The sequence below is a fragment of the Athene noctua genome, chromosome 2, assembly GCF_965140245.1.
Source record: "Athene noctua chromosome 2, bAthNoc1.hap1.1, whole genome shotgun sequence".
Lineage (NCBI taxonomy): Eukaryota > Metazoa > Chordata > Aves > Strigiformes > Strigidae > Athene > Athene noctua.
Window position 1 is genome coordinate 155,733,936 of NC_134038.1, and position 25,381 is coordinate 155,759,316.

The 25,381-nt window shown below is 40.7% G+C and overlaps 1 protein-coding gene across 2 annotated transcripts in view; it reads left to right on the forward strand.

The window, feature by feature from the left end:
* Nucleotides 1-25,381, forward strand: part of ELMO1 (engulfment and cell motility 1) — a 306,139-nt gene that overhangs the window by 256,939 nt on the left and 23,819 nt on the right. For both annotated transcript variants that reach the window (XM_074900796.1, XM_074900797.1), the window contains one exon: nt 20,326-20,489. In XM_074900796.1, coding sequence (XP_074756897.1) covers nt 20,326-20,489 — 164 coding nt within the window. The remainder of the gene's footprint in view (nt 1-20,325; nt 20,490-25,381) is intronic.

Sequence of the window (25,381 nt, forward strand, 5' to 3'; positions counted from 1 at the left end):
GACATACCATTGCTGTGTGTAGACAAGGTTGTCTGTGTTTCACGTGTTTGCCTAATTGAGGTTTACCTGTACTTTTAATGACCTTCAAATTGTGATTATCACTTTTAGTGACCTTTTCAGTTCACCTTTGTGCAACTACAAGCACCTTGGTCGCAACACAGCAAGCAGAATGTAGATTACCCCAGCAGTTGGGGGAAGAAGCTCCAGCAGAGTTGAGGGTGGAAGATTCTCTTCCATGTGGTGTTTTTTGAATTCCCTAAGCACATGGAAAAAAGTCATGTGAAATGATTACTGAGTCCTGCAAGGTATAAAACTGTCTATATTTATTGACTGTTCTCATGATACACAGTGGCTGAATGGGCCCCATAGCAGCGGTGCAGCTATAAGTGAGCAAGCAGGTCAGCACCTAAGTTAGCTGAACTCACTTTGCCCTTTTCCTTTCATCTCTTTTTTTTTCTTACATATTCTAACTTCTACTGTTTGTGTGCTGTGGGTATAAAAGATACGTAACAGTACAGCAAATAAGTGGTATGAGCTTGCAATGGCCCTACTGACCAGGAGGGTTGAAGGCAAAGTTTAATTCTGCAGGCCGCTCGTGGGAGTCATTATAAAATCCTAATACCATTCTGTGAAGGGCATGAGAATTATAAAAATCTTATTTCTGCACTGAATTAGGAAGTTTAAAAATACATTCCTGCAACTAAAAAGCAGTCTGCCTGATTAACCTTTAGTCCAAACATCCAGGGCTCATGGGGAAAGAAAGATTAACTGTAACTGTTGTAAAACAGCTACAAGAATGACTTCACGTTCCTGATGGTGAAACTGTCATCATTTTAACACCTTTTGATTCTGCATGTCTTAAGGTAAGCACTGTCAGCCCTTAAAAGTAGGAACCTCACTCTTGGAGTGCCCTTGACCTCCTTGTTTCCAGGCCTGTGGATCTATGAGATAACAGGAGACCTAAAGCTCTGATATTGTTGTCTAGGAAACATGTTACAAGCCCGAGACTGAGTCTTTGGTTCTTTCAGGATGGACTTAGGCTTGATGTCCAATTTTGTTTGTTTGAGGGTTTCACTCCTTTCTAGTGAAAATGAAATAAAATGTTACTGTTTATTGTTTGAGTAAAGATACTGGGAATGTTGCTCAATCAGTTGTCTTCATAAAATAAAACAGAAGTTGCTTGCTGCAGTACCTTTGGAATTAGGATGGATGGATGAAGTCATGGAGATTTGAGTAGGGGACAAGTGATATCATCAAAGCTAATTCTTGTGTCTCTCGCATAGCTACCATCTTGGCTCCTGTAAGGCACAGCTACAAATATGGAGAGGAATGTGCCTGCACAGAACAGATTTCCCTCTCAGCTGTAGTTAGACACATTTGCATTGTACTCAGAAGTCTAAAGACGTGGTCTCAGCTGGCCAAATCTTTGAGCATCTCAGGAGTGGAAAAGCTTTCCCACCTTCTCACTTTTGATAAGATGGAAACTGGAAGTTTAACATCTGTTCCTTCCAATGAGTGAATTTAATAAGTCTGAAAGAGATGCCTTTAGCTATGCAGGTTTATCACCTCTTTGAAATGGAAAGTTGTCTGTCCTGTCTAGCATTCTGTTTTCTGTCCAGTGGAGCCTAAAGCTTGTTTAGCTCCACCAAGGAAATGTAAAATGAAGGGGAAAAACCTGCAGCACACTGCTGAGTTCATTTGGTAGGATCAGATATTTTGCAGACCTTGGGAATGAAATGTTCACTGTATACCAAAGAGAACCTCCTTTTCAGACAGAGATTCCCCAACAGGGCATTGATGTGTGCATCAGAGGTGTTAGCGCTGCAGCCACATTTGTTCTGTACAACCAGTGTGTGTGCCAAGTGGGTTTCACACTTGAAAACGAGCTCCTGATGGTTTAGGAGGAAAAAATTACATATCTTTGTCACACTTACTTATGCTACAGTTATTCAGAATAGCAGCTTGCCTTTTCTGATATTAAAGAAGGAGAAAAGAACAACAGGAAGGAAAATTATAGGGGTTCCATTATATATGTGTGTCATGTTTCAAGTATGTCTCTTGCTTGAGGATAAGTGAAATATCTCTGGAAAAGCAGTGCCAAAAGAGGATGAGGCAAGTAAAATGGCTCAACAACCTAAAGCTAGCTTTAGATAACAGGTGATGTTAGGCTGGCCTGCATAAGGGAGGACTGCTTGTGGGAGCCTGACTGCCTTGGCCCTCTAGCAGAGATGGACCCTCAGTGCCACCATACTCTGCTGCTCTGCAAGAAGTGCTTGCTGTCTGTGAGCATGCAGGTGCTCTTTTGTTTCCTTGGAGCCAGAGCCTCCGCTGCAATGGGGAACGTCCAGTAATCCCTTTGCTCCAGCTGACATCCATCCCTTTCACCCTTCAAGCCTTCAGCATCTCTGTGAACTGTGGAAAGTCATTCTCCCTTTTTTTGCAGGTAGGAGAAGGTGTTGAGGGAATATTTATTAGGCAGTTGCAATAAAAACAGTAGTCTGGGAAGAATGAGTTTGACAGAGGTGCTGGAAGTGGTGCTTACTGTAATACCTTAAATCCTTGGAGTGGGAGGAAGGGGTTGGGACTGCAGGAGAAGCAATGAGTAGAGGCAGTTTGATCAGGCAGACTGAGGGTGCAGCAGGAGGAGGTTGACCCTAGGTTATATCTCTGACTAAGGGGGAGTGGTTGTCAGGTGCCTCCTTAGAAATGCTGGCAGTCACAGCACTGGGAAGCAATGTGTGGAGGGCTCCCGCTGGCTCTGCTGCTGCCTGGCCCATTCGGATGTAAATGATCTGGGGGCTGGCAGGTCGTGGGGGGATGCTACAGCTGCGGCACCCCGACCCTCTCAGACTCACTTCCTGAAGAGGCACCATCCCTAATAATAATATTCCTCGGCAATAAAAATGCGCTTGTTTTATGTACCCGGAGCCTGAGATTAGTCTGACTCAGTAATACCCTCCATTGGCAGGCCTCTTAAATCAGACACGAAGAACACGTAGAGGGAAAAGTATGTTAATTTACATCCTCTATATTCCCCACCATAGGCACATGACAATAGGGCTCCTGTTCCCTCTTGTCGTCTTCCCTTTCCCGAGCAAAGCGAGGTTCCTCCCACCTGCCCACAGCCCTTCAGCGAGCGTGAGCACAACTCCCACACTAGTCTCCTTGCCAGAGTTTCAGCTGCTGGTGCTGCTTCCATGCACAGGCTGCTCTAGTTACTGGGCTCAGAGGGTTGATTTTTAAGCTGTCTGTTGAGTTTTTATTTTTTTTCCCCTCTTGCTTAGCTGCATTTGGCTATTGATTTGTGCTCCCTCTTCAGCACCTGGGTCCCAGTTTGGGGTGGCAAGTGATACCTAAACACAGAGGGAAGCTGAAAGCAGGAGCTTCTCAGTGGGCTGAGAAGTTTGCATGATCAGTGAGTGGGCTCTGTCCCCAGTCCCAGGAGCCACATCCACTTTCCCGCTGGATTGTCCTTTGGTGGTCATCCCACACTCATCTAGTCTGAACTGACACCTGAGTGCTCCCTACTCCCTAAAGTCTATTGGGAGCTGAGGGCATTTTAACTTCACAGGTTTATATATCGTGGATATGTTTGATGGGTATCACTCACCACTCTGGAGATGTTTCCTACCATAGGAAGTCTCTTATCCATAGGCAGATTTTTCTATTCAGTTTCACATCTTTTCACTACTTGCCATAATTAATAATAAATGGAATATGCTTTGAAGGTGTTGTCATTGGCAGCTCTCTGCTGACTGGCATATAAAACCCATTAGGAACTGATTATTTGGATTATTATTTTTTTTCCTATATCTGATATTCTGTTGCTAATTTTTTATTGATTCTCTAATCTTCAGATTTTTTACTGATTCTCTAGTCTTCAAATGAGAAATTGTTCATGATGCCTTCTTTTACTGATGATACCTTGTTTGTGGCTTCATTTATCTTAAGAAGTGGGTCTGGAGGCATAAGCAGGAAAAGAAAAAGGATTAAAATGACAAAATGACCAAAAAGATTAAAATGACAAATAATATGTGGGCTGCAGTCTTCCAGAAAATCCAAGAATAAATAAGGCTTCTTTTAAAGTGCTTTGAGGAGGAGGTTGATGATAATTTTTTATCTATTTTTTCCAGTGATATATCCAACTTTGTTAGATGAAGTGCCCTAAAAACTAGCCCATGTTAACAGAAGCACCTCAAAATAGATTTTACTGGACTATTTTTGTGAATAAGAGTTTGAGATAATGAAAAAAATAATCCAAATTAATTGAAGACTATATCTACAATGCAGATATAGTGCTAGTGTGCTAGACTTATACATACACGTAGAAAGGCTTGCATGTAATACTCCCTGCTGATGGTTTTTTGGCCACAGCCTGATGTCTTTTGGAATAATATTGACTTTTGAATAGAGCAGTTACCAGGTTCTTAAGTAGAGTTTGGTGTTCAGGGGGACTTCTGAGATGTTGCTATCTATACATAAATACTTCTTTTCAGTTCTTCAATCCGTTTCTCTCTCTTCAAGTTTTATCATACTTTGTGGAGGGGGGTGAGAAAAGCTTAAATTTTGAGGAACCTGAATTGTTTTCTAGCCTCACTCAGCTTGATTACAGTAACACCAGGGGTCAGATTGGCCCCCTCTTTTCTCTTTTGGTTATCTCATTTTTATAGGCACCCTATGGCAGTGGAAAGCAGTCCTGAAAATGGCTGTAAACTAGGGATTTTTTGCTGACAGAGGATGTGAACTTACACGCAGGTGAAGACTCTCAATGTGCAAGGGGAGCTGTACTGTTCTTGTCTTGCTTCGTGAAGTTAGGCTTGCATTGCTGCCTGAGCAAAACCGGTGAGAGTGGTGGCACTTCCCTTATCTTCGCTCAAGACCTATTAAATATCTGCTTTTTTCCTTCGCAGCCTTTGGAGCCTATCATGCATGTAGCAAAAAGCTGCCCTGATTAGGGTGGCTGTTTTCTCTAGAGCCTTTGCCTCCCCCCGTCACCAACCATACCCCAAGGTGCAGGGCACCCTGGGCCAGGGCCCACGTGGCAGCCGAGCACCCAGGAGCTCTGGGGACAATATGCTATTAGGGAGTTTGCTGGCCTGTTTTCCCCTTGGTACTTCCCTCAACAGAAAGAGTTGCATCTTGGTTAGTAGAGGCTGTAGCTCCAGCTCCATTGGTTTCAATTTTAACATTGTAACTTTTAGGAAGTGCTCACATCCAAACCTATTGTGTTGTTACCTGTCAGTAATGCCCGCGGATAGTTTGGAGAGACATTTAGTCCTACTCTTGAACACCTCCAGGGATGGGGACTCCACCCCTGCCCTGGGCAGCCCATTCCAACGCCCAACAACCCCTTCTGCAAAGAAATACTTCCTAATATCTAGGCTGAACTTTCCCTGGCGCAACTTGAGGCCATTCCCTCTTGTCCTGTCGCTTTCTACTAGGCTAAAGAGGCTAAAACCCAGCTCTCTGCAGCTTCCTTTCAGGTAGTTGTAGAGGGTGATGAGGTCTCCCCTCGGCCTCCTCTTCTCCAGACTAAACACCCCCAGTTCCCTCAGCCGCTCTTCATAGGACATGTGTTCCAGACCCTTGAATTTTTGAATATTTACCTATCTTTGGATTCTGTACTGGTAACTGTGGAGGTGTCTGTGTTAAGTAGCAATTCTGAGGACTTGGGTTTTCATGGATGGCAACAAGCCATTTGCTGTTAAAACCTTTGTTCTTTTACCTCAAATCTCTTTTCTTTTAAAAAGCATGCAACTTAGCCCAGATTTCTATTGGAATAGGTTACTGCCTTCCCAAGGAGCTCTAACAGGTAGCATTTCCCCCCTATTTCTTTCTGACAGCTTTCAAAAATGAGAACAAATCAAATAATAGTGCTTTGCACCTACATAAGTCCTTTTATCCAGTGAACTCAGATGTGCAATATAAATGTTGGAAGGGTCTTGTAGTCTTACAATGAGCTAAATACAATAAATACTTTTCTACCCATTCTACAGCAGAGACAATGTGACACATAAAGCAGGTGCGCACTGCTTTCCCAAGAGCAAATGGTTTATATGGTGCAAGAGAGCCTTGTGGGGTGTCAGAATTAATTTCACTTTAATTCAGTAGTATTCTAATGTGTAGCAAATATGTGCCGCACTTATATGTTGATGCAGGAATCGGATCCAGTGATGTTGATCAGTACTGGATCAGGATAGCAGCTTCTTATGTCCACCTGTACAAAAAATAATGGTAATTGGCTGAACCTTGCTCTCCACAGGCTGTCTCTCTAGCAGCTATTACTTTTGTCTTCTTGGTAGGTCATGGCTGTGAGTTGCCACACCAATTTTGCTAAGGTCATGTTTAGTTTGGCAAAGATTAATGATGTGCAGAAGTTTGCAGGGCCTTCTTGTGGAACTAAGGGTACCAAAAGCCACAGGTCAGTCAGCTTTGGGCTCATGTTGGTTTGCTGGATTATTTATGTATTTATTTAACGCTCAACCCCAGCATCTTGTGTTTCTGTCAATCACTGAAATCCACCAAATAAGGCACAACACAATGTATTCTGAGTCATGGTCCTTCCCTGGAGGAGACAGGACCAAGGAAGCAGAAGCTGTAAACAAATTTGAACCAGGCTCCCTGAAGATGGAGGTCCTGATGGTAGGTGAAAAAACGGGAAGTATTTCTCCTCCTCATGCCTGTGGCCAGCAGCGGTGCCTCCTGTGAGCCATCTCTCCTGCCTCCCTGACTCACTCCATGGAAACCAGCCGGCCGGCAATCGCTGCCCCTTGCCACTGGGCCCCTGGGCACTTAGCCCAGTTCACAGCTGCCGTGGGGAGCTGCTATTTTTCTCTCTCCTACTATAATAGCATCCTTATGAGGCTTCCCCCAGCCTGTCTCTCCTCTGCAATAGAAGGTTACATGTTTCTGCATGTGGCTTATGCTGTAATATTTGGGTTCATTTAGTATGCTCCTGGGAGCGCATCTTGACTCTAGAAAACAAAAAAAGGAAAGGGGGGAGGAGGGGGAAGGCGGGGGGGGGGGGGGGGAAGGAATTAAAAAAGAAGGTCAGGGAAATTCTAGTCTGTAGCAGGAGTTAGAAAAAGATAAAAACAAGAAGTGGTTCTGTATGGGAAGATTGCTCTTGCTGAACTGACTGTGCGGTGCTGTGGAGCAGTGACAGTGCAAGCATCTGCCTTCTGCTGGGCAGACTTGGGGGTGCTAAGAAAAGAGTAGGAAACCTCAATTTTTCAGTGGAAAGCCAGTGATAGGTGTAGTCTATTTAGAGAAAATGCCAGAGATGGCTGATTGTTCTCAACAGTCTTTGGACTTGATACATTCTTGATGCAAGAGAGTGTATGGGGGTTTCCAAAAGAGTCTGGTGTTTAATTATTGGGTGTATCTTATCTTAGAGAAAATACCTGCTCTGTATTGGTTCCAGGTTCATCCAGGCTTATACCCTTTATCCTAAAAATGAGGTAGAATTCCAGATAATGTTTTACACAGTCATCTCCAAGTTAGGCCGTCATCACCTTTCCCTCCCTGAATCTTTATTACCTTCCCTTGACTTTACAGCCCCATCAATACCAGCCCCCTCCCATTTGCTGTGCCTTGCCACTACACAATGGTTTCCCCTTGGCTCTACCACGTTGTCTCCGTGAGCACTTCATACGCAGAAACACAGGTTTCATCAATACCACCAATCTTTCCCTTACAGGAATTTCCTTCCCCTTTCTGCCTGACTTCCAGTAGGATAAAATAGTAGAAGATATTTACAGAAACTTTTGCTTTCATTGCTTCACATGCTCTTGCTGCACTCCAATTACACAGTATGGCAGAAGATTCAAAAGTGGGAATAGCATCCTCATATCTTTATGAGGATAGACCCCTTGGTACCAAAATGTGAAATGGTTCTATACTCCTTGTTACCAACATGTGAAACGATTTTCTGAACCACTATGTCTGTGCCCCTGAACCATGTTCACTCTAGCATGACATCTCCCATTTGGCTTCTTCCTGGACCTGAGCAAATTTACCAAAGCAAATCTTTTGTGTAATCATGTATAAGGCAGTAGGGGAATTTCAGAATGAGTCTAATACTTTTTTTTTGTTGACTGATGCAATCTGGAGTGCACAGAATTTGTCTCTAACCTTTCAAAGGAAAACAAATAGCTTGCATTTATTTCTAAATATATTTCCTGCCCCAAGATGCAAAGTAAATACTCCTGGAGTTGTAGGAAAGGAGTAGTCTGCTGGCTGATTAGAAATTTAGATTAATGACAATATGGAAAGAAGTGCAGATTTATGACAGTGTGGAAAAGTGCAGTGATAGCGTTCAAGTTACCAGAGAAAAGGTCTTTCATCACTGGAAGATTGTAAGCCTTTCTCCATCTATAACTCACTGGTTGGTTACTGGAAATAACACTATTTTAAGACATTATTTACCCTCCTAGGCAGGATCGATGTGTTTCTGGAGATGTGTGTGTTTCTGTGTATGTCATCGCTAGTTTCAAATCAATAGTGGGAAGTAAACTTGAAGCCAAATACTGCAATCTTGTCTTAATCCTTCTGTGAGAAAATTTCCTTTGGCTCTGATTTAATATGACTAAAATGAACAGGGAGAAAAAAACAAAATTGAGAATGTGGTATTGACATAGTATTCACTGGAGGCAAAAAAAGTGTGATTTTTCAGGTGCTTTCTATACACATGGTGAAGGAAATGAAGCAATGGAACAAGGCTACACAGGTCTGATGGTCACTGATAGGTCTTTAGTTAAGATTTCATATAACTATAGATGGCTTGCCCTGTGCTTAAGGAACTCTATTCTTGTTCCTGAAGCAAAGGATTGGGTAACATAATTGGTTTGTTCCAATTCTAATTTCTCTGGCTAGCAGATCAGTTTTGTAATCAAACTGAGGTCATTGAATGCTTTTGAATTGCTGATATTAGTGTCAGGTGTCAGATAAATCACTGCTATCAATCCTGGGGAGTAATTTATTTTCCTGTAGTGCGTATAGATCCCAAAAAAGCTTCCCTTTGATCTGGGGGAGAAAAGATTGCTCCTTTGCAGCAATCAAAAATATAGGTCTCTGAAGCCATAAACCATTCCACTACACTTTTTAGAATGAGGTATGGCAAAAGATGTCATCTGTGCTTTTTCTTCTTCTAAGAATAGTCTAGCTGAATTCCTTATAGGCTTGGTTATGTGCCACAACTCAATCATATGCGTTGTTCTTATTTATATGACCAGCACAGTAATGATACAACTACCTGAGGCAAAGATCTCATTGGACTAGACTGCACTAATTCAGAATTTTATGAAGGTATTATCCAATCATTGCAGAACATTTTAAATGGCAACGAAAACATTTTTTCCTTTCTCTTTTCCTTGGACATAGACATTTTGTGTGTGTTTGGCAGTTCCAAGCAGATCTTGGTTTGTAATAGTCCTGACAACACTTACTGTGATCTGTCAAGTCAGTAATTTGTGAGCTCCAGATTTACAGAATAATTTTTATAGCTAGCATCTCACAATTCATGATAGAATTAATCTTTTCATTGCTGTGCGTATTTTTATGAATTATTCAGTTAATTCATGCAACTATTTTTATTCTTGTGTCACTCACTGACTGCACTCTCTGATACCAATACAACTGTCACTTGAAATGGCTATTAATACAAGATGTACTAAAAAATTGGAGTCCTGTAAACGTGTTTTTCAGCTCACTACTTTCTTCACTGACATAAATGCGAAAGCAAGGGTTTACCTAAAAAAATATTACAGCTTGTTATAGATTATGATGCATAATAACATGTAGATTTGTTCAGAGGCATAGCACGTCTGCAAACTGCATTTTTGCATGATTCCTAGATGTTGAACTCAATCATTTACCTTAACTAGAAGGATGTGCAAATAATGGGCTTGAATGAAATAGTCCAACACCAGTGCACTGAACATGTGGTTTATGCATTCATCAGGAAAACCTAAGTGCATGATCTAGTTCTCTAATTTGGAGAACTGAATCCAAAAAACACATTTTCAGTCTCTTTGGTCATTTTTGTTAGATAGAAACTTTGGGAATTTTACTTTTTTAATAAAATGGAATGTCAGGAAGAAAAGAAAAAAAAAAAAAAAGTAAGTAGCATTGAAGTGGTGAATGCCATTTAACTAAAGTCCAGAAAAACAAAAGCTGAAGCTTCCAACTTCTACTTACCATTTTCTTTTCCTTTGTTCATGTGAGCAACAGAAATACTGTGAGGTGGTACTTTAAGCAACCACATAAGAAATTCTACTGTTTGTGTGGTGGCCCAACTTTTGGACTTGATGGGGAAACACATACTAGCAAAGCTGGGCAAGATTACAGAGCTTTTGCACCTACAGAGTTTAATCAAAATGAACATTTTTCATAGGCAAATCTCCTTCTCTGAAAAATGTACATGGGAAAAATTGAAATGTTTCATTTCTCAGATTCCTGAATAGAGACACGTTTCTGGGGTACTGTAAGAATGTTTAAATCAACTAATTCCTGAAAGATTTATTTTATTCCGTAGAAGCTTTCATTATTTCAACTTCAGTTCCATATTAGGGAAAAAGTAAAAATCAGAACAATTACTTAAGATAAAAAGTCTGTTTCGTCACGTGAAGTTTTCTTTATCAGAATAAAACCAGCTGCTATTGAGAATAGCACGTGATTCTGAAACAACTTGTACTGTCCGTTTTTGCCTACAACCTTCATTGTGTCCAACCAGAGCAACACCTTACTGACAGCCCACAATTCTGGGCAGCTAACCAACACATGCAAGGCATTCCCTACGTCTAATCTCAGGGGTCATACATCTCTTTTATTAATATGCCTATCAGAATTAAGGAAAATAGTAGGTGATAGAGCTGCAGAATTTGTTACTCAAAACATGTGGAGTTAATTATAGGTGCAGTAAATGGACTTTCAAAGTCTGTTTGGTTTGTGAGAAGAAGGTTAGCAAAGAGGAGAGGCATGAAGGAGAGATGCAGAGAAGCCGTCGCCATCCCCATATTGCCTGGTGCTTTGTGCTAACTGGTGTGTTTGTAGTTCACCTGGATGATTAGGGATCTCCATTTCTTTTTGTGTTAAAAAGACACAAACCTGGTGCACTAGCTCTCCTTCCATTTAGAGCTGGAGCTGGAGAGTCCCTGGAGTTGACTGGAGGCAAGGGAAGGGACAGTCCAAGCAGGGACAGTGGCCGGCTTGGACCATTTTCAATTCCATGTGGCCGTTCATACCTCAGACAGGATGGACCTCAACACAGTGGTTTGCACTGGTAAAAGAGCCTGGAGATCTTTTCAGAAATGCAGCTGGACATGCCCTTATTTTGTTTTTATCTCAACTAAAGGAGTTAAGATGTGAAGCTGTAATGCAAAGTGTTGTTCTTCTATTTTTATCCATTTATCAGATGTACTGAGTAATATTTCAAGCCCCTTCTGTTCCCCTTTTTAAAAAAATTTGCTCCCCCACTTTTTCTGTTTTTCTGCCCATTTAGAGTCTTTTTTATTAAACATTAATAGCCAGAACTTGATTTCTTTGATTTTTCCACTTTCCTAAAGGAAAAACTACCTATTGGAATCTTGTCCTTGCTTTCCTTCTGTAGAACCAGCTGTTTGCCAATATATTAACAGTTCATTTTAATTTAGTGTGTGCTATTTAATGTAACTGTGTATTGCAAGGGAAGCAGCACCCAAATGTATGTTCCTAATCATGGGTAACTCTTATACTATTTTCCTTTAGAATTCACAAGCATGTAATTTGACATGTTAATTATTACATTGGTATATGACTAAGGATACAAATATCTCCTCATTTTTCCCCCTCCCCTCACTTAACATTTTGTTTGAGAAGATCAGTACATTTTGTCTGTGAAAAACCCTGAATTAAATGCCACCCACAAATGATTTTCTGCATGTTTTACTTTGCCAAAGGAGGTTGTCAGACATTGGGGGAAATAATGTAATATTGGCTGACCTAAGACTTCAATTAACTAACAAGGAAGTTTACAAAAACTGTCATATTTACTTTGCACATCATTTTACTGGGGCAGAAATGCTTTGTCACACAGCACTTATTTCTTGCTTTGCTTACCTCAAGGCACCAAGCACAAACAAATTAATTCCTTATTTCTGATGCAAATAATATTCTGCAAATATTAAATGTGGGGAAGAGGTTTCCTGTTTATCAGTCATTCCTGTTTCAACCCAATACAACCCAAATAAGTGGTATTTTACTTGTCTGTTTAGATTAGCATTGTTTTGAATGGAACCCTTAGCATCTGGTTTTAGCCCTGCAAGAAACCAGTGGACTGCTTTCATGTTGTCTTTTACCAAAATGGTTGAAGACATTATAGACGGTTAAAGTGTATTTTGATGATGACTCTAAATCCACATGCATTTCAAATTTGTAAAGGACTGCTGTTCACTTTCCTTTCTATTACTATCAATTTTACCCTCAACTTCCTCAGGCCAGTCCTTAAGGAAGGTTTCTCTTCAGTCAGCTGCTTCCTGAGCCGTAATGTTATAAATATTTGTTTCCCCCATATTTTACCCTTTCTTTTCCTATTTCCTTTTAACTGATCTCATTTCTTCTTTTTCTTCAGCCTTCATTTTCTGTTGAAATACATCTATCAGAGCCTCTTTTTTTTTTTTTCCTTCAAATTTTTCCCCCCCTTCATTTATTTTGTTGCAAGCCATCAACCAGATAGATGCCTTCCTCCACATGCTGATACTGCCTACTGAAACCTCTGTTCCTTCTCTGGTCACTTTTCTGTACTTATAAAACCCTTTTTAGTACCTGCTTTCCTTTTTCCTTTGTCCACTCCAGTCTGTTCACATTCATTGTCAAAATCATCTTCTTGACCATCCCTTTGGCCATATTATGCTTCAGTGGAATTTTTTGGTAGCCCTTTGCTTTTTTCGCAGCCAAGTTCAAGCTGTTTTTGCTCCCAGCCAAAGCCTCTGCCACTGTTCCTGGTTTTAATTGAGCAAATAAATGGTAATGTTAAAAAATAACTGGAGGGCCTCCTTGGCATCCAGTAGTTCTCCATCAGAACCTATCTATACAAGAAAAAAATAATCAGTGCAGCTAACAGAATTCTGGGAGCTTCTTTGGAAAGTGCCAACTCAAGCTGTGACCACAGTCTTGTCCTGCAGAGCCCTAAGATGTAATACAACAAGAGTGAAGCAATTAATGGTCCATTTCCACTGAACGCAGTTTACAAAATTCTCGCATCTGACAGCAGGATGAGCCAGGAATCTTTTGCAGGGAACTGGACTTTTTTACATCTGCTCCTTCAGATGCAGTCACTCCTCAGACCCCTTCCTCGTTGCTTTCAGCCTGTCTTTCACACCTTGTTTCATGGTGATCACCAGTCTTCTGCTCATGGCCCTGTGGCTGTTATTCCTCCCTTCTTATAAGAGTGTAACTAATTCTCTATCCCCTCACTCTTAGTCTTGGATTAACAACAATCTCAGCTCATCAGTTCCCAAGAACACTGTGATTTCAGTCTGGTTTTCCACACCTGTGATTCATTAGTCAAGGGAACATAAAAAGCTGGAAAAATCAAGACCTTTTCTGAAATGTAAAACAATTGTGTGCCTTGCTTCATCTTCAGCCTTTTCTTTCTTCACTACTTGACCTTCTGGATCTTGGGATCCAGTACAAGGTCAAGCTCCTTCAGGTTCTCTTCCCTCTTTTCCTCACCAGAGGACAGGCAGTGTATTTGGGTCCTGAGGCTCTGAACAAGGTTTCACATTGAAGAGATCTATTACTACAGCATTAAGTTTTCAGACACCTGCTATAGATCTTTTAAACCCCTTGTGTGGAACTGCCGTCACATCTGCTTCTCAGCTCTGTCGTCATATCTGCTATGTGTGCTCATTTGTTCATGCTGGGTATTCCTGCAAAATTATAGTCATTGCTGAACTGGGTAATGATATTGATACTGGTACCACATGGAAACAGACTGCTCAGTTTGATCAAAACCATTACATTGTTTCAAGTCTCTGCAGACTGAAAGATATCTTGGTTCATACTAGAAAAATGTAATTGCAAGCAAAAGAATTTGGGAAGAAAAAAAAGCGCCAAAACCCTAGCAACACAAACTTTTTTTACAATGAGTTTTAAACTCTGCAGAAAATTAAGAGATAAAATGTATTAGAGCTTATACCTGCTAAATCCTCTGACAGATGCTTCCTCATCCTGCTGCCTGAAAATGAATCAACTTAATTATTCCTGTGGCTATGTACATCCAGGCGGTTTAGAGTTTCCTCTTTATCACTGGCTACAGTAACTGTCCTTGTGTTCTGGAATAGTTAAGATGATTGAAAACAGGTTTTTTTGTAATTCCAGAGTGCACAGACTGTAATAAAAGAAATGGTCTAGAATTTTGGAGTCTCCTGTCATGGTTAGATTGTGCCAGCACTGAGTTTAAATTTGCTTGTGTAGGATGGCATGTTTGGATTAATATTCTAAAATAATGTGGAGTGGAAGCTTGGTACAGACTGTAACCGAGAGACTAGCGTAGTAAATTCACAGACTGCAGTATGTGGGGCAGGGAGGGAACATCATTCCAAGCACCTTGAAGTCTCTCAGGATGACTCTTCTGAGTACTCTGAAAATATAACCATTGATCTAGTTAAGACAATTTATCCTCTGAAACAGTCTAAAAAATTATCTTGAATTACCTGGCGTACATGTTAAACATGTAAAGTTTTCATTAAAGGAGTTGACAGGTTGCTTGTAAACTGAAATAATTCCCTTTCCCTTCAGAATTAGATTTTCTTCATGGCCTCTATTGTCAGTAAGTGCTGCTCATTAAGAATTATTTGGCCATTTCACTCTACAGACTTATTTTTGCCTGCTCTGTGGATTTGACTGAAGGAAATCCCTTTGTGACCAACATGGTCAAACTGGATCTCAATCACCAAATGATGTTTTCTCCTTCATTTTTTACCCTGTATAAACCAAGCTGCTTCTTTGGGGGAACATTTAGATGGGAAGGAAACTAGGTACGCATTCTTGACAACCAATTTGCGAAGAGATGTCTTTCCTCCAGTTTTCTGCTTGTTGACTTTTGAATGTTTACGTGGAAAAGCTACTGAATGACACCTTAAAACTTCTCACATCTTCAAGGTGCTTCAAGTCTGGTTGTAGGCGGGGAGGGTCTCTGATTATAGCACAGTCCAGTGGCTGCTCTTTTATCATATGCTGCAACTAGATAGGGGAATCATGCCTCACAGTAGCTGCAAATTTTGAGCCAAATTAGGAAAGCACTGAACTAAGCACATCGTTAGAATGTGGGCTCAGGATTTATACCTATGTCCCGACTGTCCAGAAGAAGGGTGGACTGTCAAGATCAGTCAGCATAACATACTGACACACACAACCCCCTGAGTTAGTCACCAAGCAGCAATCAGTGTAATGTGTGCCCCAAGATACTACAAGTACAACTTAGTGGCTTTTGTGATGGCTTCTGGATGTATTCTTGCTGCTGTGAGGGTCATTGCATGTGAAAGGGCATGCTTATTCAAAAGAAACACTGATACTGGGGGGAAGCTATGAGAAAGGTTCATCTCCTGTCTGGTGGTCCACGGATGGGTTGTGAATGTCCAGCCCTTCAGGGTGTTCTGGGAGAAGTTTCTGGGAACATTGATGCTGTGAGTTCATAGAAAGAGTGTGTCTGCTGAGTGGAAGGCTCAGACTTAAATTTCCAGCAGCTTGCAGGCAATGGTAGGCGTCTGAGACAGCAGCCTGTCTTCTCCAGTCAGTGCCAACGACAAACTTTGCATTGGTATGGGGTAAGTAGAGTACAGAGGCTGGTGCTTCCCGTAGTTGTAAACAAGCCACTGAAATGCAATCCAGTGGGAAGGTTGCTATAGAATTTGGCCCGGATAAACTCCTCTTTCTGACATTGACAACTTCTCGCTTTTTATTTTGTCCCCTTGTAGAGCCCAAGAGTTCCGACCTCTGCTCCATCCTGGAAGGAGGAGACTTTATTTGCATAAGCAAAAGTTGTCATGGCAAGAGAGAGAAAGAAGAATAAAAGAGGGGCTAAATATTGGAAAGGCAAAGTAGTAAGAATGTAAGATGACAGAGATGAGGTCAAATAAGCTAAACACAAAGCTAGACTAAAATAGCTTAATGAAAAATAGATGATTTAATGTTATGGTGATACTGACTGCAGAAATTTAAGACACGTTTGATGGATACGAAATACAGGGAAGAAGGTCCTATGTGATTAAATGAAAAAAAGTTTTTTTTTTTCCTACTGACTTTCTCTTCATGTCTTCAGTGAATTTACCTGTTTCAGTTGTAATGCAGAACTCAGGATTCTCTTACTGTACGAGAGGTTGTCAGATAAAAAGAACATGGTTTAAAGCAAATGTGCCCTCTAAAACAGTTATTTTTCAGTGAGAGTAGCAAAGCATAATGTAATTAAAACAACTGTCTACAGTGTTTATGTACAATCACGTTGAGTAGAGAATACTTTTAATTTCATTGTAAGGTCAGACACGAGGGGAGGAAGGGTTGATGCTGTCTCTCAGACAGCAGTAATCAAAGGCTGGCAACTCAGCTTTGGAAACTGAACAGATTAGAAGTTCTTGGCGGTGATTCCCGAATGCTCAGGAGACTCAATGCAATCAGCAGCTTTGACATTTTGGCCAGCTAGTTAAATAGTGTTGGCTATAGACATTACAAGGCAAGTGATCACCCCATTATGTGCTGGGCCTGGGGCATACACATCCTGCCTTCTGTCTCAGGAGAAAGTGAGCCTCTAAACCAAGAAGGTCTTTGATGATACCCTGTGAATAACTTTCTAGATCATAGCAAAGAAGAGGAATTTGCATTGTTTCCAGTTTAAACACAACAGTCAGTACCAGAGAAGGGAGACGAGGGTTTATACAGGATTTTGCAACTAAGCATAAATGACAGTGACCTAAGTCTACTGAATCTGAACCTCCTTTGCATCATTTAGCCAAGAATGAGCATATGAATGGTTTAGAGATCAGACTGAAAAGAAGATCTGCATATATGCACCTCCTTAAAATACAGTATTTTTTTTTTTTCCATTTATTTTCTGAGAAAAACTACTCATAGAGGCTGTTTCCCTGGTATGAGTGCCTGAATTTAAGAAGCTAAATCTAAGCAACAGAAAACCAGATTTGTACAGCTATTTGAATGAATGCATGAAACTGGAACTGCATGCATGCATAAGCTATTGCAGGACTATATTTGCTTGCAAATTTGGTTTAGTGCTGAAAAATCAAGGTGATATGGTAGTGATAGTTAATGTAACAGTGTAGTATGGTTAGTTTAGCAGTTACACTATGTCTGTCTGTTTAAAATTGCACCATGAGCAGCGACGGGGCTTACGTGTTTGAATTAAGCTATGTGGTTTTGCATGCTTCTTTTACATGGCACCACAGAAATGATAACTTCAGGCTGGCTGTAAAACCACATTTAACAAAGTAGTCTGGCACAACTTTTCAGTGGACCTGAGAAGTCAGAAGTAAAGTCAACAGCTGAATGTCACATTCTCTGTGAGGGTGAAAAATTAGGCCCAGTTCACCGTGAGCCTGGACAGTAGTGTTAGGAGGTACCAATAGCTGAATATGTTTTCAGTGGGCAAAGTTAATTTCCAGTCTCTTCTCCATTCCTTGTAGTTAATAAGAATTAGTCCTAATTAATAATATATAAATATATAAAATATAAATTAAAATTAATTAGCAGTAAGTAGTCATTGTCAAGAAGGCACAAAGAGGAAGACAGAAGATATTTTTAAAAATCCAACTTGTCGCTGGGATTTTCATTTTTTTCTCACTGTTCCTTTGAGGACATTTCCTTCATTACACTTCCTAAGGCTTTTTAGATATTAAACCCGGACCCAGTGAAATCAGTAAGAATATGCCTCTTGCCTTGTCGGGCACAATCCATTAATGTTCAGGTGTTATGGTTGTTTGGCCTTTCGGTTTGTTATTTCCAAGGTGTGACAGCATGTTTCTTACTTGGACTGCTGAGGTCTCGTGAGTGCACTCTGAATGCAGTCAAGGAGACATTAATCCCTCTAAGCAGTCGGATGGCAGTCAGGAGTTAATCTTTCAGATGGGGAAGTAGCTGATTCCCACTGGCAGACCAGCTGAGTAACTCTTCAGAGGGATTTAGCTGCACATGGCCACCCTCTAAAAGCAAATACTTCTGTATATGAAATGAAGAGTATGTAGGTGTAGAGGACAAAATTCAGTGTTGCTTTTTACCATCAAACTAAACTTTAGAAGACTTCCTCAAATACATAGCAATGTACCTATAAAATTTGTAGGAGTGGATGGAGAGGAGCTCATCTTTGCTGGGTTTGCAAGATTTTTACCAAGAGTTGGATCTTAACTGCAAGGATGCAATCAAATGAAGGTCCCAGCCAAGTGAGTGTAGGTAGGCTGCTTCATCCAGGGAGTGAAAGTGTGGCAAAGGCATTTGCTGCGCACCTGAGCCAACACCTTTGGGAGAAGCATCTTGCTTCTCTTGAAGTAGATCTCTGGGATTGATGTAGTCCCTCTAGTAAGGAAGGAGATTATTTCTTTACTGGCTTAGTTTCACCTGCTGGACACAGCTAAAATGAATGCTTAGATCACATCTGAGAAAAAAGTTACATCTCAGGAAGCAAAATTAAAAAACATAGTGCAGGCAATGAGTTAGAAGACTGAGGCAACACATGTGAAGCAATAAAATATGTGAAAAAATAAATTTTCAGAATGATTAGGGAACCTCTGAGGGGCTGAGCTTCTGTTTTTAGATACATGGTGAAGATGAAAGAATAAAGGAAAATTAACAGTGCAGGAAAAGCTTTTGCTCTCTGTTTGTGTAGCTGTTAATTTCTGCCATACCTGCTTTGATACCAGGAGGAGTTACCATTTCCTACTGTTTTTTAGCAGATTTTAATAGATTTGTGTGGGATGGGCCTTTCTAAGTCTGATAAATTGTTTTTTCAGCCAACTTAAGCACAGCATCAGATAAATATTTCAAAGTGTGTGATTTGCACCAGCACCAAGGAAATGAGTCCAGGATTGCAGAGAGACAGACAGTAATCTGTGATATGTATTTATTTGAACTAGAGCCAAGCAATTCCCCTTAGTTAACTGTGTCTCAGCAGTTTTCTCCTGATAATTAATATGCAGATAGATGGCTGTTGCCTAGCCATCCTTCATTCTCATTTTCTGGTTTGCATTGTTTATGGCATTGCTTCAAAAGCAATCTGTAATACCCTTGGCAAACTGATCTCTCTCTCTCTCCCCTGACTAAAGGTCTCTTTTAGCAAGTTCTCTTTCTTTCATTGCGTATGGCCATAATGTGCTTGTAGCGTAAGGCTCTCACAGAATCACAAAGTGGTTGAAGTTGTAAGGGACCTCTGAAGGCCATCTGGTCCCGCCCCCCTGCTCAACCAGGGCCACCTAGAGCCAGTTGCCCAGGACTGTGTCCAGATGGATTTTGAGTATCTCCAAGGAGAGAGACTCCACCACTTCCCTGGGCAACCTGTGCCAGTGCTCGGTCACCCTCACAGCGAAAAAGTGTTTCCTGATGTTCAGAGGGAATCTCTGTGTGTTCAAAGGGAATCTGTGTGTGCACATTGCCTCTGGGCCTAAGGAATAAGGGAAGCAATGGGCCACAGTTAGCCACTTTGTGCTAATGCCTGCTGGTCAGGACAGCAACTCCAGGACACAGCAGGAGAGCAGTAAGACCTGAAAAACTTCCTGTAGTCTCTCTTGTGGGCAGTTAAGAGTGGTCCCTGCAACTTGTGCGCTTCCCCTGGGTTGAGCTGGCAGAAGTCAGGATGTGCATCTGCGCTCTCAGTCGGTTCCTTAGGACTTCACTGCTTTATTTTGCTGTTGCAAGTCTGGTGTTGTATATGTGCCTGTCCCTGACATGATGGGAGCATCAGCTCAGAATGCAGAAGAGCCACACTACTGCTGCCATGAGCACACAAACCATGGGGAGAGTGGGACTTAAAATCCTGTAATCAGCAATTGTAATTTAGCTGTCTAGGGAGACAGCCAAGCAATAAATGACACACACACACAAAAAAAAAAAAAAAAAAAAAAAAGAAAAATTATTGTTACAGAGCAGATGAGCTTTTGCTGTAAGCTGTGATGACCTGTCAGAAGTTGGCTTATTTTCTGGTTATGCTACTGAAAAATTGTCTTGAGACCACATAGCATTAATCATCTTCTGTACCTAGAAATCTTACTGTGACCCAGAATAAGATTTGAAACAAAAGTGCAGAAAGTATTAACACAGGTTTTCTTTTCCTTTCCTTGTTAACCACAGGTAATGCAGGTAGTGAAAGAACAGATAATGAGAGCACTCACTACCAAGCCTAGCTCCCTGGATCAGTTCAAGAGCAAACTTCAGAATCTCAGTTACACAGAAATACTGAAAATACGCCAGTCTGAAAGAATGAACCAGGAAGACTTCCAGTCTCGTCCGATTCTGTAAGTACTGTCTTCTCTCCCCACTCATTTTTGCATGGAAGGATTAAAAAGTGTGAATGACATTTGTGAGCTCTTCTGGGAGAACCCAAGGAATAAAGGTGTTCAGGGAGCCGTGCTCAAAAGCAGTAGTGCAGCGTCTGCTTGAAATGCATTATGCATTCTTCTGCTGGGAATCACAACTTTTTCTTTGAATTCAGTTAAACCACATTCAGCAAATCCCTACAGGGTCTCACGTGGCTTATTTGTATGAAACAATGCTTTGATATTTCCTAGCTTTGCATGATTGTGAGCCTAGTTTTGGTGCTGGTAGTTCCATTTAAAAAAAAAAACAAAACAAAACAACAAAACAAAAAAACCCCAAACCCCAACACAACAAAAAAAACACCACAACTTTGTCTTCTGTCCAAAGGCCTTAAAAATTCCAAGTGTCACTTCTCTGAGCAAGACAGGGAAACCTTTTGAGGTCAGCAGAAAAATGGTGAGGACTCCAGAAGCATAAGCTGAAATGTCATGAAATCTTTATCATGTTTCAAGTGGAATGGCTTGTGTTTTTTTCCAAATCTTCTTTTCAAGGCAAACGTATAGAGAAGGGTTTGGACCAGAGCACTTCAGGAATCAGAAGTGAGATACTCATTTTGATTCATTTCTAAAGGATACAATTATCTAAGTACAAGCTCTGGGGACGTATTCCTCGAGGGGCAGCAGGTCAACAGCGGAAGCATAAGCCAAGTAGAATTACACACTTAAACTTTAATCATACCAATGTGGATCAAAGCAGGAATGCTTCTTTTATGTTTTCAGTGTATTAGAAGATAGGACCTAATGCCCAATTAGAACTGATGTCACTCATAGTAATGCATCAATTAAAAAGCTACAAATGGTTCCAGTCAGTTTTGCATCATTACACTGCTCAGAAATCCCCTGCCAGTCCCCTGCAACGTTGAGTGGTTCAGAGCTGCTCGGTACTGCTAAGCTTGTCACCAAAGCTTCTCATTTTCCTTAAATTCCCTATGAATCAACTGTTTAAGTATGATACAGATCAGCTCCTTATATTCTCTTGCACCATCACCTAGCCTTGTGAACCTTGACAGCGTCCTCTGCAAGCTATTTATTTCCAGTATCACTCTGGCTAGTTGCTGCTACAGTGCAGTCTCCTTCCCCATCATGGAATGAGTGAAACAGCCAACACAAATAGTTAAAAGCAACTGAAGTGTTACCAGAGACTCATTTCAGTTTCAGGACAAAGGCTAAGCCTAAAGGCTATAAAGGCTAAGTGAATCGATAAGGTGTTTAAGCAATCACAACTGCTTTTGCAGAGATTTAACTCTATGCATTTGCATTTTGATTGCATCCATGATCACTTATTCTTGACTGTGAAAAGAAATGGTTCTTTCATTTTCTGCTTTGATTTGATTCCCTGTACTGAACTCTCTCAAATTGCATAGATGGCACAATTGATAGAAGTACAGAATCATGGCCTCATTGTAGGGAAGGAGACTGATTGAAGAGAGCAATCGTGGTTTCTGCTGTATATTTTAAAGCCTTGCAGATATGCTAAAAGAGTTTGCACATAACGGTGAATGTAAAGTCGGCAGGCCTTGTTTAGTTCTACATGAGAATATGGCAATCAGATGATGGTTTCTCCTGCCTTGAACGTGATAGAAGTCTTTCTTCTGCTGTTTTATTGTATGAAGCACTGAAGTTTTAAGTTTTCAAGCTGTCGGGTGAGAAAAGCTTCAGTTAATTGGGATTTGAATGTAAGGTGGCAAGTGTTGCCTTAGATCCTCCTAACTACAACAACCTTCTTTTGCAAGGATTATTTGTTTCTTTTTTATGAGCATTGTCGTATCGTGTGAGATGAAGTTTTTTCAGTTTCTACTTTTTATTAGGGAAAGTAAAAAGTCCTTCAGAACAGAATTGACCCAAGATTCTGGGATCATTATTGATCATCCAAACTGCAATTCCACAACAAAATGATAGCATATCACCGGTTCATTTTGAATGGCTGTGGAAGAAGGTGTCTAGGAATCCTGTGGGCCTGTAGAGGACTGGAGATCTCCTTGACACATTACATGGCAACAGAGATGGGTTAATACTGCGTAAAGATCTGATGTCCAAGTGGAAGGTTGCTGGTTAAAGGAGAGTTAGTGTCAGCTGAGGAGCCATTGCTAAGGAACATCTGTATGAAAATCAGCAACATGCAGGGAAATGGAGGGATGTGGATGCTTCTCAGCTTTTTATCTTACAGATTTCTCTGCAATGCTAGAAAGAGTCACTAATGCCTACTCTGAATGTATGAAGTGATTAGGAGAGGGTATAGCTACAAGCCAGAAAGATAAAAGGACAAAATACATGAAAGCAGTACTGGGATTACTCTTCTGTTGTGTTGTAATGATTTAAATGTCTGTAATATGCCACATCCTGAAATGAAAACAGCTAACAAGAGTCTTAACTATAAGCTGGAAAGATAAAAGCTGGGAACAGATATAACTGCTGCTGAAGAAGAATTAGTATCATTTGAATAATTTAAAAATAATTTCTAATGATTTTCAGATGTGCTGACAATTCAGGTCTGTTATTTTAAAAGCAAGTGACTCATGTTAGAGTGGCCTGTAGTGCGAAGACCAGTGAGATCAGAAAATTAGCGATCGTGTATATTACTTTGTGGTTCCCTCAACCCTTCTGTCTTACCAGCCCACTAACTTTTGCCCTTCTTACGTGACAGGAACACAGTAGGAAACTAATAGCAATTTCTAAAGCTGCTGTCTCCTTAGACTTTCCAAGTTTGTTCTCTTTCTCTCTCTTCACAAGGCACAAACTGTTAAGCTGATGTCACCTGAAGGACAATAAATAAAACTTGCACAAAACATATTTGCATTTATGATCTTCCTTTAGCTCATTGTTCCTGTTTGATTTTAAAATTAGGCAGGAGAACCTATTTTTTGTACAGAGATTTTTTTTCTAACCCTCCTGTCTTTAGACACTGATCCTGAGGAACTGAATTCCCTTGCTTTCAGATGGCTTTCTGAAGGAAATACAAAGATTCAAAGAAGCACATCTTTTGTTTAACTGTGTGACATGGTTTGATTGTTCTGCCCCATTTCTGTCATCTTGAAGTGGTAGAACAGAAACCTTGACAGGGAGGAGCACTAAGTGGCAGGATCACCTTGCAAAAATGTATCTGGAGTCATGGTACCTGAAAAATAGCTGAAAACCGTACAAGTCAGAGTAACCATGTGTTGACATGAGCTGCTGAGGACAGTAAGTGCAGGTGACCATAGCAAGGGATGGATGGATTTATGGGGTGTCATTAAAGTCCAAAGTTACTGAAGACTCTTTGTTTCTCCATGGAGTAATGAGCTGTCTCCACAACCTCTGTGTGTTCATGTTTGGGGACTGTAAAACATAAGAGAATACTACCTCTGAGCTTTGTGGTTGTGAGAGCAGATATATGCACATGTGTAGAGGGACTCCAGCACATCAGCAAGGAGGAGGAAGGTGGTGTCCCTTTCCTACCTCCCTTCCTCCTATGGAAAGTCTGCCTTAGACAGCGAAGTACTTGAGAGAGCATTACCTGTTTATTTTTGGATTGGTTAAAAATTCTCCTCTTCCTCTGGTTTGTAAAGGGCAGATGGGGCTTTAGAGGACAGAAGAGGGAATACTGTGAGCAAACAGTCAGATGTTAATGTGCTGAGTGACCCATTCATTTTTGTTTTTTCAGTACTGTCTTACAACTGTTATGTTGTATATATCTTTAACACCTATTTAATGATAACTCTCCAATTTCTGTATTAAACGACTTAAATATTAAACTGATGTTTATACCAGTCTTGAATGTTTGAAATCAGTCCAGGTGGAGATTTAGTCTTCAGCCTGGACCTCTGAGTAATCCACACTCTGTTTTAACACTGTTCTGCTGAGCCCCTGCTCCCAGCTTTTACCTGAGGAATGGGGAAGCTCATCGGCTCAGTAGCAGCAAGACATTTTTTCGAGCACAAAATTCTTCTAATCACAGTTTTTTTAACCATTCAGCATATTCATATCTTATTTTCCAATGAGAAAACAACAGTGCTTGAAAATTATCCTAAAGGACTAATAATCCATTTTCAAAAGGTGGCCTGTTTCTATAGCTACAATGCTTCCTTGAGTTTTGACCAGCTGGATTTTCACAGCTTGTAAATATGCAGTGGGTTATGCATCAAGAACTCCAACCATTTTGTTAATACCTGGAGGAAAGATGGCTTTTTTTTTTTTTTAAAGGCCTGATCTTTCTAGCAGAGGACTTGCAGTGGTTTCAGGGGGGGTCTGGCAGATCAAAGGTATAGATCCAAATGAATGTGGATATCAGCAGAGGCTGGGCTCCTCAGTTTTCAAAAAGAGATAAATTTTTTTTTGTCTCTATGGGATACCACAGCTTTGCTTCCTTTTGATGACAATTGCTGGAACATACTGCCAGACAGAATGATTTTTTGGTATTACCTAATTTGCACAGCAATGCGAAATTATGGTTCTGACACACTTCATATTTTATAAATCCTCTACACATTCAGTTATTTTTTTAATCTTACTAGGCTTGCTGTCGAGTTGATGTTTAAACCTGTCTTTTATGTATTCTTAATGAATCTAAGTGAGGATATAACTGATGAATTCAGACATCTGTGAATCCATGTGATGGTGTATGAAATTAAACTTTATATTTGAAGTTTGGTGCATGTTTTTTTCTGCCTAGTTCTTGACATGTTGAACTCTTATCAAAGTAGAATGCAGAAAATGGATTTTCTGGAGGATATATGATATTATTTCTAAATGCACTGTGGGTTTCTGCACTCTTGGGCAAGGGTAAAGTTTGATCCTTTAGCAATCCCTAGTCATGGGTTTGTCTTCCACAAAAT